Source organism: Fukomys damarensis, unplaced genomic scaffold (genome assembly GCF_012274545.1).
Source record: "Fukomys damarensis isolate Sample0158 unplaced genomic scaffold, DMR_v1.0_HiC HiC_scaffold_19, whole genome shotgun sequence".
Lineage (NCBI taxonomy): Eukaryota > Metazoa > Chordata > Mammalia > Rodentia > Bathyergidae > Fukomys > Fukomys damarensis.
Window position 1 is genome coordinate 10,990,081 of NW_022900931.1, and position 16,852 is coordinate 11,006,932.

Genomic DNA, 16,852 nt, shown 5'->3' on the forward strand with positions numbered 1-16,852 from the left:
AAAACCTAGTACAGGTGGAGGCACGGTCTCTGAAGACACAGTGCTTTGTTTTGGTGCTGGAGATTGAACCCAGGGCCTGTGTGAGCAGGAGGTGTCACATTGCAATAGCGCTCTAGACATGGGGAGCAATCTGGGTAGCACTAGGCCTTCCCCATTAATTCATGGGCGGCGGAGGAGCACCTTAAGGTCACGGGGTCCTTGCCTTCCCAGGAGGCAGTGGGGTAGAACCTAGCAGGGCCCTGACACCTAGAAACACCCACTCCAGGATTGTTTGACTAGTAAACAAAAGCAAGTTTTAGAGATTCAGCTTGACAGCTGAAGAGGCGTGGGGAGCGAGCAGAGGGAGGGGGAGCCAGACACAGAAGGCAAATTCCTTTATTTCATCATTTTATCTGGCGCCAGGTTCCCATCAGCTTGCATCCTCGAGTCTTGGGGGAAACAGGAACGCAGAGATCAGAGATCAGAGATCGAGATGGGTTATCTGGCAGCAGCTGGGACAAGTGGCCTTGCGGAGATAACCCTGGAGCAGGCCTGGAACATTTTTGGGCTTTTACGGGGCTTTGGCAGGGGAGCTGGAGAAGGTGCACCCCCTTTAATCTGATGCCTGGAGAGAGGCTGAGGAAGGGAAGGTGGAGAAGGCCCGACCTATCCCTGGAGATCAGCAAGCACTGCTAGGTCTGGCTGGTTGGTTCTTGCTCTCAAGAACAGGTGTGCGGGTGGGGGGGAGGGCGTGGCTTCCCCCTCAGGTGACAGCGAATCCGGAGCTCAGGACCAGCTGGGGTCCAGGAGAGCCAGGTTCCCAGCCCGACAGCTGCAGAAGCGACTGTGGTTCTGACATCTGGAGCCTTTATGGTTCACGCCCTGGCACGGTGACTTACTTTGCACAACAGCAGGAGCGCCCTGGGGCTGGGATGGGCGTGTCCTCTCCCCGACTCTCCGCCCCTTGTCCCTGCGCTCACCCTCGGGACCGCAGCCTTTATAACTGCGCTGCACAGCGAGGCGAGGGCGCGATCCACCTCCGGACTCCAGGGCTACCGCTGAGCTCTCCGCTGGGGTGAGGAGTGGGGCGCGGGCCGGGCGGACGCCGCGGGGACAGCGCCGGACACACGGGCACAAGCCCAGTCCTTCTAGTTTGACTGACTCAGAATTGGTCTTCTGGGCCTCCCGGGGTAGAATACAGGCAGAGGGTGAGAAGAGCACCAGGGTCCACCCTGCGAACTCTAAGCAGAGGGAATCCTGGCCAGGCAGGAGGAGAGCAGCTCAGGGGTCGCTTTGGAGGAAGAAGAGAAAGGGAGAAAGATATTTGAGGAGGAAGGGCCTGGGCCTGGTGGTGGGGACAGGTGGGAGGAGGTGGGTGGCAGCCGCTGCTGTACCCAGAAGGGAAAGTGTCCGCTTATTTTGTTCTTCGGCTACAAGCAGCCTTTCTGGAGTTTGAAGAATAGACCTAGGAGCCACCACTCTGCTCTGTGAGCGGGGTGGGGAGCGCCAGTATTTCCTCCTCTGGGAAGGAAGAGGCTGCCACACCCCCTTCTCCTTCCCTCGGCTCCCCTCTTTCCTTGGGCACCCACCTTCTTCCGACAGCGAGGTAGTGCTTGGGAAGAGCCTCGATGCCCAAGACGGCCCTCTGGTGCCCTGGGGAAGGGCCAGAAAACAGCCTGGGTCTGTGGCTGCAGGTGACAAGGTTGGAGGGGCTTCCCTGACTTTCTTCCTGGCCCCTTGGCAGGCCAGGGTCCTCCTCAGTGGGTTTGCTCAGCACCACATCCGTTGGAGGGCCCCTCTCAGTCAACCCCTGTAGCAGGTTGTTCCGGAAGGGGGTTCGGTAGCTGTGTCAGATCCAGGCCCGCAGCACAGGGAGGGTGCGGTGCTGTGGAGGGAAGGATGCAGGGGAGGAAGGGTGGAGAGGCAGAACCTAGAGCCAGAAGTGGCTCCTTCAAGGGTGTGGAGCGGGAGGGCTCCTGGGCAGAAAGGACTGAGCAGAACGGTGGGGTGTGGCCTCCTAAGAAGAGCTCTCAACCTGGGGTCCAGGAGCCGGCTTGTCATTAGGCCTGCGCAGGGACACGCACCTATCCTCAGGCGATGGCCTGGGCTCCTCACAAGGGGCCCTGGGGAGACCTCAAGCTCCTTTCCTGTGTTAAGAGTCTAGCTCCTCTATATCTGCACATGTGCCCTTAGGCATCTTGTTTATCTATGTATGTTTGTTTGTTTGTTTGCTTTTGTTTTTTGAGACAGGATCTCCCTATGTAATTCAGGCTGGCTTTGGACTAGCTATGTAGCCCAGGCTGGCCTCAAACTTGTAGGAATCTTCCTGCCTCAGCCTCCCCAATGCTGGGATTATGGGCATGTGTCACCACACCTGGTGTGGCAGTCTTCTTTAGAAGCTGCTTTTAAAATATTCTATTCCTTAGTGGTAAATGAAGATTTACAGACAGTGGAGAAAAATTTTGACTGTGTGATTTTATTCTCCTCATTCTGGGTCCACAGCTATTTAAAAATCTACAGATTGAGCTTGAGGAAATGCTGTGGTATTTACGTACAGTAAAGGATAAATCAGAGGTTTTTATTCAAGGGGGCATTTGACTTTCGGAGTAGCTGTGTTTGTTTCTACTTTTATTCCTGTTTATACAGCACTGGGTTCAGAATATGTGATCTGTACATTTCTTATTTTAGAATTTTGGATTTTCCTTTGTGTTCTAAAATATGCTCAGTTTTTGGTCAATATCCCATGACACAGAAGCAGTTGTGTAAAGCAGTGGTGGAAGACGATGGTCTATGGGCCAGATGTAGCTCACGTTCTCTTTTCTAATCAGGTTTTATGGGAGTGCATGGATGCTCACTTGTCAGCTTGCATGCTGGAAGGGGGTGGCTTACAAAGCTGCTTATTGTCCCTTGGTAGAACATATGTTTGCTGACCACTAATAAAGAGGATCTGAATTATATGATTAACCATAGAGATCTAAAAAGTAATGAAGATAGAGTATTTCCCATGTGGAGTGTCCATAAAACATTTATAAACATGTACTATAATATTACTCATTTTGTGTATTTCATCTGCCAAGGATTTATAATGAAATATTTAAAGTCTTTAAAGTCTTTATTTTGGTTTCTCCTCTATTGATAGTTTTTGTTTTAATATTTTAGTGCTACATTACTTGGTGCATGAAAGTTAATGATGGTTTTATCTTCAACATGGTATTCCTAATCATGAAGCAAGCTTTTGGGTCCATATAATACCTTTTTTTGTCTTGTCTACAACTTTGTGTGTCACTCAAATCTCAATTCCTGCTTAATTCTTTTATCTTCAGCAGGCTATTTAACTTTGTGCCTGACTCATAATGCCTGTTAGATAAATGGTAATAAATATGAGTATTCTTTCTTTTGCATTAATTTTTTTTTCCTTCACATGTTTCAGTGTTTCTCAATTCCTTTGTTTTAGATGAGGTTCTTGTGGATATAATAATTTAATTTAGTGTTCTCAAAATAAAAGTCACTATTTACATTTATTGCAATAGTAGTTGCTAGCTGTTGTCATCTAATTTTAGGATAAATGATCTGCTCTTCCCCATTTGCCTGTGTATATTGTATTTTTAGATCTACCAGGCAACCAAGTAGATAGTCATGCCATCCACAAGCTTTTAAGGAGAGGTGATAAGTTGACTTTTTTTTTTTGGTACCCGGGATCGAACTCAGGCCCTTGCACTTGTGAGCAGGCAGAACTACTGAGCCAAACCCCCGGCCCCCAGAAGTAATAAGTCTAAATTTGGATTTATTATATCTAATGTAAATGTTTTATCCTTAATTTTTAAAAATGTCATGTTCCTTGAAGGGGCTTGGCACGTGTACACAACATAACTTCCCCTCCTTTAATCTCATTTCCCGCCTCCTCTCCTTTCCCTCCTCCTCTAGGTTCCCTTCTATTTTGAAATCTGTGTTTAAACGAGTGAATTTGAGGAGATTTCAGATATCAGTAGATGACTTCGCTTTATTCTCCTATTTGCCGGAAATTTCATGTCTCAGAATTCTGACCCTAGGAGACTAGGAAGCTTCATTCAGAATCTTAAGTTAAAAAATGATTTCCAATTATTTTATTTTATATTCAGATTAAAGTTTGCATGCTCTGTTCAGAATGGCCAGAAGATAGTAATGTGCCCAGGAAACTGCCCGGAAGTGAGGAAAGTGGAATGAACGTTGTCATGACACTTGTTTTGGCCTGCCTGCAGTGCCGTGGTGGTTTATTTTCTCTCAGTAACTATGGAAACTCAACTCAGTGGTGCTGGTCATACGCCACTCATCTGATGTTGTCATGATGCATCAATCTTATGTCATCAGAACTGGGGTGGCTGCTCAGAACAGGGGATCTCAGAGATTTCTCTGTGTATATTTTCCCCTAGAACTAACTAATCCTTCATCAGGGGCACAGAAATTCCTGTGGGACTCCTCCCTAAGAAGAATTTAGCCTGGGCAAAAATACGAGGATTAGCCTCAGTGTAATTCATCCTCAAAAGCTTTTCCTCCCCATTACTCAAACTTGCTAATAAATAACTTGCTTTGGGTAAATATTCAGTGGACGCTCTCAGTCCAAAATATTTGCTCAGCAACCACTGTGCAAAGCACGGAGCGAGGAGGGTGCCAAAAAACAGGTCTGTTTTATTCTCTTATGAAGCTTGTTGCCTGATAGGCTAGACAGCCCTGGTACTGACTCATTACACACGTTCAAAAAATGGAAGTGTGTTCAAAAAACATGGTGAATGTTTCAATTAAAAAAATTAGAATCAAATTCCTCTCCAGATAGAAAATGCTCTTGGAAGATTCACATGCTTTTAAGCATCACATAGTCTCGAGGAAATGATTTAATTTCTTTGTGCCTCAGTTTCCTCAGCTGTAAAAAGGGGGCACAATAGTAGGTCTGTTGTAAAGATTAAATGAAAGCGTACGGGGTTCAGAGTAAACCCTCAGGAAGACTTAGCCCTTGTCATTTCTAGACGGCTCCATTTGCATGTCCTGCATTTGTCTCCGGTCCAACCTCCCCGCCTCCCGTGGGATGATGGCGGCACTCAGGTGCCTAAACTGGAAGTCTAGGAATTAGCCTGCTTTCTTCCATGTCTCAGGTCCTCCCTCTTCTGCCTTCATACAAAGCGTCTGCTGTTCTGTTTGTTCTTCTTTCTTGCCCTTTCTCCTGGGGTTCCTCTCTAAAGTGCCCCGGCTTGAGGTAGGACAGGTTTTCCACATGCACCCAGCGTTCCCTGTGCTCTGTGATCCCTACGTTGTCTGTTGCTGTGACCGATGCCACGTGTCCCCAAAGAGTCGTGGCCGCACTGATGCACATGGTGTGCACACTTAGCATGGTGCCCGGCGCAAACTACACGTTTAAATGCTTCTTGATTGAAAGGAAGAGTGACAAGAAATGTAGGATTGCTTGTTTAGGAGACTTCTCAGCAAGCAAGAGCTTTACTCTGATGGGGTAAATGGAGAGAGGCTGGGGGAAGGGAGAACAGCTTTAGGGAGCAGGGCTTTAGGGTGGGGAGATGGAGTGAAAGACTGGATCATGACTGTCACTCTTCACGGCACAGTCCCCTTCTCCTGTGACCCTGAACATATAGCTTCATCTCTCCAGGAGTAGTCCTATAAACAGAGTGCAGGGATATTAAATTTGATAATATGTGTAAAAACATCTAACAATATGTGGTGCTAAAACATAAACACTCAGCCAAGCCCCTGGCTCAGGATGTGTGTGGTAGGAGTTGTCATTATCTTTGCTTGTCACGATATTGTGACTAATGCCCCCCCCCCATACTAGGGATCGAACTCGGGTCCTTGTGCTTGTGAGACAGGTGGCAGAATCACTAAGCTAAATCCCCGACCCATGACTACTGTTATTACTACTGATTAAATGATGGATTTGAGAATAGAGGAAAATATTGAAACCCTAGAAAATCACAAATTTATTTGGCTGAGATGATGGAAAGGCTCAGTTTCAACAAACACTCAAGTTACTTAATGTCATTCCCAAGGCAGTCTTAAGAGGAAGGTCTTTGTTTTTAGAGGACAGAATGAGGTAAATCTCGTAAAGAGGAAGAACAGATCTTTTAGCCAGGGCAGCCTCCCAGGCCTAAGCATCAGCAGCCTGGGGTGCCTTCCCCATCTCTCTGGTGTGGAAGAGGCATCTCAGGTTGGAAACGATGCGGGAGGCTAATGAAGTCTTGTTGTCAAGTCCCTGACTGGGGTCAGCACTGCTGCAGCAACCTCTGGCCTTGTCCTTCAGCTGACCTTTCCACTCCTGTCCTTCCTGTGACCTGCTCTCAGATACTGCAAGCTTCCCTGCAGCCATGGTTTGGGCTTTGGTTAGATGTCTGTGGCCCACACTCGTGGTGGCCAGAGATGGGGCAAGAAGGAGACCAAAGGGATGGGACAGCAAGATCTGGAGGTGTCTATGTCTGCAGGGCTGCACAGCGGGGGCGTGGGCATGAGCAGAGGGGACAGAGATTCTGAGAGGTTAAACGCGGCCCCCACACACTGTGGTACCTAAAACGCATTCTTTCTGAAGGTTTGGAGTAACAAAAAGCGAGAGGATGAGCCCAGGCATTGCCTCCCCACTTCACTTCCGTCTTCCTACTCTTCTATTTTTCTCCTTTCCATCTTCTTCTCTCCAACCATTTGATTTTTAAAAAACCTTTCTTGTAGCCCAGACTCATTCCAAAGGGGTTTAAGGCAGCACCAAGTGATTTCAGTTTCTCAGAACTATGACCCTGTCCACCCACCTTCCCAGCCTCTTTCACTCCTCTGGACTGTTCTCTGGGTCCCAGCACCTTTTCAATGCAGGCTGGCTTGTTATTGGCCTTGGGGAATTTTACTTTTCTGATGCAAAGTGCTTATGACATTTCAGACCCTTTGAGCTGGGGAAGGGGTGGGTGGAGGAGGCTTAATGGTGGTGAGTTACAATGGTAATTCCAAAAAAATTACTCAGATAAATTGTATTCACTAAGAGGCTTTTGCAAAAGGCATGGTGGGGCTGGAGGCCTGGCTTGGTGGGTGAGGGCATGGCTAGCAGGAATGAGGTCCCCGTGCAAAGCCCAGTACCAAGAAGTGAACAAAACCCCCAAATCCTAACTGGACATTTGATATTACAGAGCTTATTGTTAAAACTTTGGCTAAGAAGGAGTTTTTAATATTTTAGAGAGATGTACTAAAATATTTATGGATAAAATTATATGATATCTGGGATTTACTTAAAAATAATCTAGTGGGTGGGGTGGGGAATTAGTTGAGGCAAAATTCATCCTATGTTGATACTTATTGAAAACAAGTCATAGGTATCCGGGCTCCAGCAATAAAACAGTTTATAATGAAAAAAATAGAAGTTTCTTTTCCCCCAGGTCAGAGTCTCAATATGTAATCTGGGCTGGCCTCAGAGTTGTAATCCTCCTGCCTCAGTTTCCCGAGTGCTGGGGTTATAGGTGTGTGCCACCATATCTGCTTAGCTTGCTTGTTTGTTTTTTAATGTTTTAAAGGCATTTCGTGGGCTGTTTGTCTTCCTTGCTTGACTGGGAGGAGGGAGGTGGAGCTAAAACGAGGGGAATTGGGTTTTCTCTTCTCTCCGCCCCACTACTCATTGGCATTGCTTTTGTTGGATCTGCGCAGCCGCACAAGAAGGGCAGGGCCGTAGGTCCAAGCTAGGTCCGGGTTCCGCCTTCCTGTCCCTTGTCCGGCAGTGGAGCTGACTTAGGCAGATGCTCCACCCACCTCTGCCAGAGCCTAGAGTCATCAGGTTCAGAGTCCTTCGCGATCGTCGGGAGTTACATAACAGCCCCTCGTCCACTGACAGCAATACCTCGAGGGATGGCAGAGAGGAATTGGCAGGGAGCCTTGGTAGGTGAAAGAACAAAGGATAAAGGGAAACACCTTTCCTGCGAGATGCCACCCTGGTGATTCATCTGAGGTGTGGAGACATGAAACAACTGAAGTTCATAGCCCTTGTACCTTCCCTTTCCCTATTGCCCCTGAACAGATCTCTTTCTCTTACACATTTGTGGTGTGAACAAGGGTGAGCCCTCTCTCATTTCACCACAGGGACCTTCAGGGGCAAGGCAGGTGCAACTTGGGGTACTCGCATTTCAGGGGTTGCTTGTGTCCAAATCTGTTTCCTTTCCCTCCTGTTCCTCAGTTGCCTCACCCTGCAGAGATGGTCCATGACCCAGGCTTTTGTCCATGCTGGGCCTTCAGTAGAGATAGAGGTGGCGTTGGTGTAAGGTCCAATAGGGTTGGGCGTGCGGATGAGATCCACAGTGAAAGACATGGGTGGAAATTCTGTGGCTGGAGTGGGAACCGTGTGTCTATCTCTCTAACTGTGCTAGGGGACATGTCTGCTTTCCCTTTACCACTGAGAACTAGAGTAGTGATTAGCACATAAGGAGGCTCTGGAAACCTATCAGTTTGTTTTCACTGCTGTAATGAAATACCTGAGGCAGAATATCTTTATTAAGGAAAAATTTTGGCTCATGGTCCAAGAGTGAGGGGCTGCATCCCGTGATGGCCTTGCTGGCAGCTCAGGCATCATGACACAGTAAGAAATGCAGTCAGAGTCAGGAGTGGGGGTGCACACCTGTAATCCCAGCACTTGGGAGGCTGAGGCAGGAGGATGAGACCAGCCTGGGCTACATAGTGAGTTTCAGGTCAGTCTTAACTACATAGTGAGACCCTGTCTCAAAAAACCAAAAACAAACAACAACAACAACAACAAAGAAATACAGTCAGGTCTATTGTGTGCTTCTTCTGGGCTCTGCCCTCTCACAAAGCCACCAGGAATCAAACACTCCCAGGAGCTCTATGCTAATGACCTTAACTAACCTAATTGCTTCTCAAAGGCCCCAGCTCTGAACACCATAGTTGATTAAATTTCTACCACCTCAATACTTCACATTAGGGATCAAGTTTCATAATGGTTGGGAGTGGTGGTGAGGGATAAATCTAATTCTAACTGTAGCAGTAAATTTTGTTGAATGAATAACTATAAAAATTAAGTTAAGCTCAGAGAACCAAATTTTACTAAAAAAGTCTAAAAGGCATATTTAAACTTTATCTGGTATTGTTTTATTCTAAAACACCACACATAGCATTCTAACATATACATAATATGCACTTTTTTTGGAGGCAAGGTCTGAGTGTTTCAGGTTGGACATGAACTCACAGCAATCCTCCTGCCTCAGCCTCCTGAGTGCTGGGATTGTAAGCATGTGACACCACACCCAGCTTTAATATAGGTGTGTCTGTGTGTGTGTGTATGTGTGGCACCTTTCTGTCTGTCTATCTGATTTTCCTAATTGCTATTTGAATAAAATAATTCTGGTATGAATATCTCATCTAACTGAAAAGATGATTTTGCACTTTTAAAAAAATTTTAGTGGCACTGGGGATTGAACCACTGAGCTTCATCGCTATCCCTTACTCTTCACACACAGCTTGTAAAGGAGAAAGGCCTATTTGGCTTGCAGCTTCAGAGAATCCAATCTGTGGTCTGGTCAGCTGGCTCCAAGACAGAAACATCACTGTGGAAGAAGTTATGGGGCAAGGCTGCATCATGGCTGGAAAGAGAGCTGGGAACAGACAGGAAAGGGCCAAGGACCAGCTACAGACCCCAACACGACACCCCATGACCCACCCAGACACCCAGAAGTGTGCTCTACTGATCCCCTAGGTGGACCCTGAGCCAATCTAGTTGACAAGCGTAACTGACATCGTGCCCCTTGCCAGCTCAACATGCAAACACATCTGCTTAAATCATACTTAATAGCCAAATAAAGACAGTAGCAAGCTCGTTATTCCACCTAATGCAATACAGAAATGCAGTAATCCCATCTCCAAGGTCTCAACAGTTCCAGCACTTCTCAAAAGTCAAAGTCTCTTCTGAGACTCAAGGCAAGCTCTTAGCTGTGAACCTCTATAAAACAAACAAACAAAAAAACCACAAAAGAAAAAACAAAAAACAAAAAACAAAACCAAACCCCACAAAACACACAAAAACACAAGTTACAGAATCCCAGGATACAATGGTACAGAAGAAATATTCCCATTCCAAAAAACAAAGAATTGGATCAAAGCAAGACCAAAACCCAGCATGGAAAACATTAAATCTTATCTTCTTTCCTTCCTTTCTTCCTTCCATTTTCTTTTATTTTTGATGTTTTGAGACAGGGACTCATTATAGGGCAAGTTGGCCTTGAAGTTGCAGTCCTCCTGCCTCAGCCTCCTGTGTGCTGGGATTACAGTGCATGTCACCACTCTAGGCTTGTTTCTGATTTCTTGCTGCACATTGTCTGTCCCTGTTTGACTAGAGAGAAGGCTGAGGGGATTTATTATGCATCTCCACAGCCTCCATGAGCTTCCTTTCCTGGCTTTGATGTCCTTTGCTCACTGATCATTGAGCCATCTCACCAGAAAATTAAGACTAAGGAAAAAAGATTCCATGCATGAATAACACATAAGAAAACAAAAGGAAGAGTGTATTAGAAGATTATAAGCCGTAAAATAATCCAGACAAAATGCACAGTTTATTCAGAAACTACTAGGGCTATAGCTATGTCTAGCACTATTGAGTTCCAACAGCTTTCCTTACACTGACCTTGGATTTTGAGAGCCCTTAGTTTTGAGGAAGAGTGGAAACTCCTTTCTCTTCCAGTTTCCTAATTTATCTTCTCATTGTTCCCTGAATCTCTAGGATTTAGATGACACGTTTGCCTGTGCAAAGAGTAGATGAAAATGTGCAAGGAGGGTGTAGGGTGAAGGAGGGAGGATTTCACTGAGGGATTAAGGACCAAGGTGTAGGAAGCCATTTACAGGACACCTGGGATTCATTCCTGCCTATCCCAAGCGGGCGAGTTTATTACCTGGCTGTGGAAATCTGTTGAGTGGGGGCTCCTAGCCTTCTTGGAGTAGAACCAAAAGTGCAACTGGGACCATAACGGGCATCTCAGGAGAAAGGGAGGAGGAGGTGGGGAGGCACAGACTGCGTTTCAAGGCCACGTAGGTAGAACTCATCTATGTGAGAGCACTAGTAGTGGTTGAGAGTGTGGATCCTGGACCCAAATAGTCTGGGATTCAGGAGTTTGAGGTTGTAGCTCAGTGGGAGAGCACTTGCTTAGGATGCACAAGGTCCATCCTAGCACTTCAAAAAAAAAAGAAATGTATATTTGTATATGTGTGTGTGTGTGTGTGTGTGTGTGTGTGTGTGTATCTTGTAACTTGACATCTTCCCGTCTCAGTTTCTTTATCTGTAAAATAGGGGTAATTTTTACCTCACAAGGTTTCTATGAAATTAGGCTAATTTTCTATGCGCAGTGATTGGAAGTCAAAATCTGACTCCTAACCCAGTAACCGCAGATGTGTTAGTAAAAATTTTGTTGGATACCAGTGTTTTTGTGTTACCTAGGTCCTCTCTCTGTACAGGTAGCTAATTTAGGGCTGGTTGTCGAGAGGCTGCCTCCTCCCATAGCTTTTCAGCAATAGTTGAGCCACCCTTGCAAATCTAAAGAGAGGGAAAAAACCTCCCGATATGAGACAGCAGAGTCAAAGAAGAGGATGCTGGGCTCAGAAGTGAACGTTAGGCCTTCCTTAGACAAATCTGGGGTTCTGATAACTCCTGCCATCCATGGACTGCTTACAAGTGAAATGGAGCCAAAGGTGGAAAAAGACTCAAGACTGATCAACTCTGATTCAAGTGTTAACGTCAAGCTTAGCTGTTTCTGTGTCCACAAATCCCTAAGAAAACACTAGCCTAAAATACCGGGACGCTGGCAGGTTATTTGCGATATTTTTTTTTGATATGAGGCTCTGGACTGCCTGCCTTTATAGAACGCTGGGTCCTCTGGCCTTGAGCTGAAGAGCCACACAGTTAAATAGGGTGGGCGGATGTGTTTCTTCCCTTCCCTTATCTTCTGAATTTGCCACAAGAGGTAGGGAAAAACCAGTAGTTTAAGGTAGCAAATTTGCTGGGTGTGGTGGCGCACACCTGTAATCCCAGCGCTCTGGGAATAAAACATAAAAAGGGCTGGCACATAGTTTATTGCAAAGGCCCTGGTTTAAATCCTCAGTACAAAAAAAAAAAAAAAAAAAAAAAAAAGTAGCAGTTAAGACAAAACGGGCTAAATGCGGCCCTCATCCTCTTCGGTTCTCTGGCCTTGGGAGTTTTAAGACTCACCCTTATCCCGCTTTGCTTTTCTGCAGGACCAGAATGACCACACTCGCCCCCAAGGGCTGCCGCTCAAACCTGGACTCCAGGTACCACAGACTTTGTGATCTGGCCACAGGCTGGGGCATCGGCCTCGAGACGCTCGCTGCGGTGGGGGCGGCGACCTCGGTGGCCTTCATGCTGGCCCTCCTGGCCCTCGTCTGCAAGGTGCAGGACTCTAACAGGCGCAAGATGCTCCCGACCCAGTTTCTCTTCCTCCTGGGTGTGTTAGGGATCTTCGGCCTCACCTTTGCCTTCATCATCAAACTGGACGGGGGCACGGGGCCCACCCGCTTCTTCCTCTTCGGCGTCCTCTTTGCCATCTGCTTTTCCTGCCTCCTGGCCCATGCTTTCCACTTGACCAAGCTCGTACGTGGGAGGAGGCCTCTGTCCTGGCTGGTGATTCTGGGCTTGGCTTTGGGCTTCAGCTTGGTGCAGGATGTCATCGCTGTTGAGTACATTGTCCTCAGCATGAACAGGACCAACGTCAATATCTTTTCTGAGCTCCCTCTCCCTCGTCGCAACGAAGACTTTGTCATGCTGCTCATCTACGTCTTCTTTTTGATGCTGCTGACCTTCCTCGTGTCCTTCTTCGTCTTCTGTGGCCCCTTTGCCAGCTGGAAGAGACACGGGGCCCACATATGCCTCACCATGATCCTCTCCATCGCCGTCTGGGTGGTGTGGATCGTCTTGCTCTTGATTTCCTCCCTCGACCCCAGATGGGATGATGCCATCCTCGGCACGGCCTTGGTTGTCAATGGCTGGGTTTTCCTGTTGTTTTATGTCTTACCTGAGTTTCTGCTGCTCCCAAAGCAGCAAAGCCCCATGGATTACCCAGTGGAAGATGCTTTTTGTAAACCTCAACACATGAAGCAGAGCCATGGTGCAGAGAACAAAGCCTACACTCAAGAGGAAATCACTCCAGGTAGGAATGAGACACTAGTGGTGGAAAGATGGGGTGGGACTGTATGATCTCACTGTAGAGAACATGCAGGATTTTTCCAGATTAGGCATCTGAGAGAACAGAGAGGTTCTCCACCCTGCTTAAAAGTTTCTCCTAACTTGCCTGGAGACAAGTAGAACCAGAGCTGTCCTTTGGGGCTTTCCTGTAGTCCTTTCTACACAACACCATGTAGGTTTCTCTGAATTGACATGAGATAGGGCAAAGGAGAGGAAAAAAAAAAATCCTAGCGAGCAACTCCGGTGTACTTTATGTAGAAGATAAGTAGACATTGCTTCCAGAAACATGGAACCTTTGTAAGTTCCAGTGCAGAGAGCCAGGCTGTGATCACAAAGTGATCAGAATATGGGAGAGGAAAGAGTCCTTTGTCACAGACCAGCAGAGATCTTCCTGAAGTTGCCCAGGGAGTCTCAGGCCCAGTGGGAGGCAGGGAGGGGAGAGATCATACACAACATTAAAGAATTCAATGAGTTTTGCTCCTGCTTGGCATTGTGAGAAGCCAGATGCCTTTGCTGATGTTGTGCTAAGAGCTGGAAACTGCCCTGGCCTGCAGGGATCTGTTCACCGGTTTGCAGGGAGCGCACTGATCCTAGAATGTAATCACAGCAATGTGTGTGCACGTGTGTGATGCTGGACAGGAAGGAGAGACCTTCAAAGCCTGCTTCTCAGCTCCAGCTAAATGGAGGTCTTTTCTTTTCTCTTAGAACCCGGGGCTTGTCCCTGGGGCCTTGGCCTCTTTCCTGGGCAGGTGAAGCCTGGAGGTGGGGAGAACGGGAGAGGATCTTCTACCACGCCAGCCCTCCTGTGCATAACTGGGGCTTCCCTCTGTCACCTTACTCTTCGGCTCCTTGTTATCCTTTCCTACCGACTGCTTCTTGCCTTTCATTTTTGGGGCCACTGTTAGCTTCTTCTCCCCACGGGGCCTCTCCTTGCTCACTCCCGATGGATCCATCACATCCTGCGGCCCCGAGGGAGACTTCCATGCTGCTCCCCCTGCCTCTGTGTCGGGGTGAAGATGTGGCTGGCTCTGCCTGACTTGGATTTCTTTCTCCTTCCCCAGAACTGAGCATCCCCGTCTCCCGCAGGAATTGCTCTGGCTGCATTTTCCACTGAACTTTGCAATGCTCTTATCAGAGTGTTTCATTCACTGGGTATTTGTGCTTGTCATGTATTGCCGAGTCTTGGGTGAGCCATAGGGCAGGGGTGGTTCTAGAGATCCTTACACTCTTCACAGTATCTCACATATAGAAGTGTTTATTGAGCATATTGGGCAGGAAATTTGCTGGGAAATAAATGAACTGGCTAAAACTGCCTTAATGAAGACGGCATGTGTTGACTCTTGTTTCCAAGTTTCAATCCCCCTGGTTTTCCCCCCAATTACATAGAAACCAGTTGCTCATAAATTCTTCCTTTGTTTTCCTCCTCAGGCAGTTGAGGGAGTGGCTGAAAATCCCCGCTGAGATTTGCTCTAGGTTCCACCTCTGGTCAGCTCTCCATGGGAAAGTATTTTAAAAATAACTTTTCAAGTGTGCTTTTACCGTGGTGCTAGAATAAGGCGGGGCTGCTGGCCCACAGTTTGGAAAAGGGCTTTTTCCTTGGTGATCACACATTGCTAAGCGTTTACTCGGCCAGCACTGTGCTTGGTTGGAGCCTCATTTCCGGGCTTGAGGACAGCCTCTCCGGAAAGAATCCCGAAGTCCACTAGAGAGACAAAGAGGCAAGCTGACACGGACACCCCAAGCAATGCAAGAGCAAGGTGGGGCCCCCAATGGGTTAATTTCTCATCTCCCTCTGTTTCAGGCTTTGAAGAGTCCCCTGATGCGTTGTATGCTCCTTACTCCACCCATTTCCAGCTACAGGTGACTGCTCTTTCTCTTTCCTGTAAACAGCATTCACATCCCAGGGACATTTGCCCTTTGGCAGCAGAAGTTGGCACCATTCTGATGGCTCCTAAGTGGCCACCTTGAGAGATGACCTGTCTTCATTCATCCTTGCTATCTGGGTGGACACAGGGAGGGGGCTGGGAGGGACCAGGAAGAGGGGAAGGAAATTAGACTCCTGCCTTGATTGGAGATCTGTGGAAATGGCGGGGAACTGTGTGGGTTTCATGATATGGTTGCTTCTTTTTCAGAACCGGTCTCCTCAGAAAGATTTCTCCATCCCACGGGCCCAGGCTCAGCCCAGCCCTTACAATAATTATGAAGGAAGGAAAGAGGGCAGATAACTCTGTTCTGAAGAGTGGCAGACGCAGTGGGGAGCCCCAAGGGCTGTGGACTGAATCCGGAATCTTCTGGAACTGTACAGAACGTCCGCCACAGGAGGGCTCACTGCCTCTCAGCCCGGCCACTGCTGTTGGTGCTGATGGTGGCCAATAAGACTCCAGTTCTTTGCAGTGTCATGCTTTTCCTTTGTCCCATACTTAGGATACCTCTGTGGAGTGGAAGTCTTGGTCAACTCAGGGTCAGACTCTTCCTATTCTCTCGGTGTGATTAGAGGTTTGGTCACCTGACCACACGCTGGCTTGCGCAGCTTTGGGAGCGGGCTCATCTAACTCAGAGCGGGTTTCATGAGGATTGCTTGGCCCAGAGCAGAGCGGCATATTTGAGCAAAACCAGCCAACCTGAGTCTCAGCCCATACCGTCTAATTCTACCCTGGAAGCCAGCCTGCCTTTCTACCCAGGCCAGGCTAGGGGTCACCGTAAAGCTGCTCCTCCTGTGTGGCCTGGGAAGCTCCCCAGCAGCAGCTCACAGGGTGCCCCTCTTGTACAAGCCCTGGCTTGCTGTCAGCCCCCCAATGGACTTGCACCCTTGGGCTCTGCAGGGTGTCCTTCCAGAACTCACTGGTATGGACAAGCCGAGCTTCTCCTTGCCATCCGTTCCTGGTGTAGATCTTTCTCCCACCCCTTGTCCCTCAGTCTCTGTAAATAGATTTGTGCTTTGCTCACCTCCCAAATTCTGTACCTGGGCATTGTCTGCACTTGGGGAATGTTTGTTGGGTGGTAAGTTATTCATCTGGATACGCAATAAAGATGTGGCAGGGACTGTTCCTTTCTTCCCTCTTCTTTTCATTTTTTTTTAAGGTGCTAGGGATTGAACCCAGGTTTTTATGCATGCTAGGCAAGTGCCCTAACACTGAATGACACCCCAGCCTTGGTGGTGACATTTGGTACAGCAGCAGCAGCAGCACAGGTGGTAGGCAATGCAGGTTCCCCTGTTGGGCTTCAAGTTGGAGCTGCAGCCTAGGCCCATGGCTTCTCTCATGTCCCTCCTTCCCCTTTTATTTGAAAGATGACTGAAGGCCCAGGTTCTGAGGCTGTGAAGGGTAAGGGAGCCGGGAATGGTCATGGGTCCTGAGGTACGGCTGCAGCAGAGAGCGGTGTGGCAGCCTTGGCAGCCCCAGGAAGACAGAGCCACCTCAGGGCCAGTCTCATGTTTTATCTGAGGTTTGGTCACAGGAGAGGGCAGATCCGGAGCTCTTGTTTGGTAGAATTGGCTCACAGTATCTCTAGGCAGACAATGGACCCCAAAAGTATTATTTACAGCTGGGTGTGGTGATACAGGCCTGTAATCCCAGCAGTCTGGGAGGCTGAGGCAAGAGATCACAAGTTTGAGCCCAGCCTGGGCAATTGATCGAGACCCTGTCTCAACACTAAAAAAAAAAAAAAAAAAAAAAA

The 16,852-nt window shown here is 47.9% G+C and overlaps 1 protein-coding gene across 2 annotated transcripts; it reads left to right on the forward strand.

The window, feature by feature from the left end:
• The first annotated feature begins 751 nt into the window (after positions 1-751).
• Positions 752-16,214, forward strand: Gprc5a (G protein-coupled receptor class C group 5 member A). Of its 2 annotated transcripts, XM_010638400.2 has the most exons (4): positions 757-1,054; positions 12,214-13,142; positions 14,979-15,037; positions 15,310-16,214. In XM_010638400.2, exons 1-4 carry the CDS (start codon positions 912-914, stop codon positions 15,400-15,402), a joined length of 1,224 nt encoding a protein of 407 aa, XP_010636702.1. In that variant the 5' UTR covers positions 757-911; the 3' UTR covers positions 15,403-16,214. The 2 variants fall into 2 exon arrangements, with proteins under 2 accessions (XP_033622156.1, XP_010636702.1); XM_033766265.1 differs by lacking the exon at positions 14,979-15,037 and having other exon boundaries at positions 752-1,054.
• The last annotated feature ends 638 nt before the right edge of the window (positions 16,215-16,852 follow it).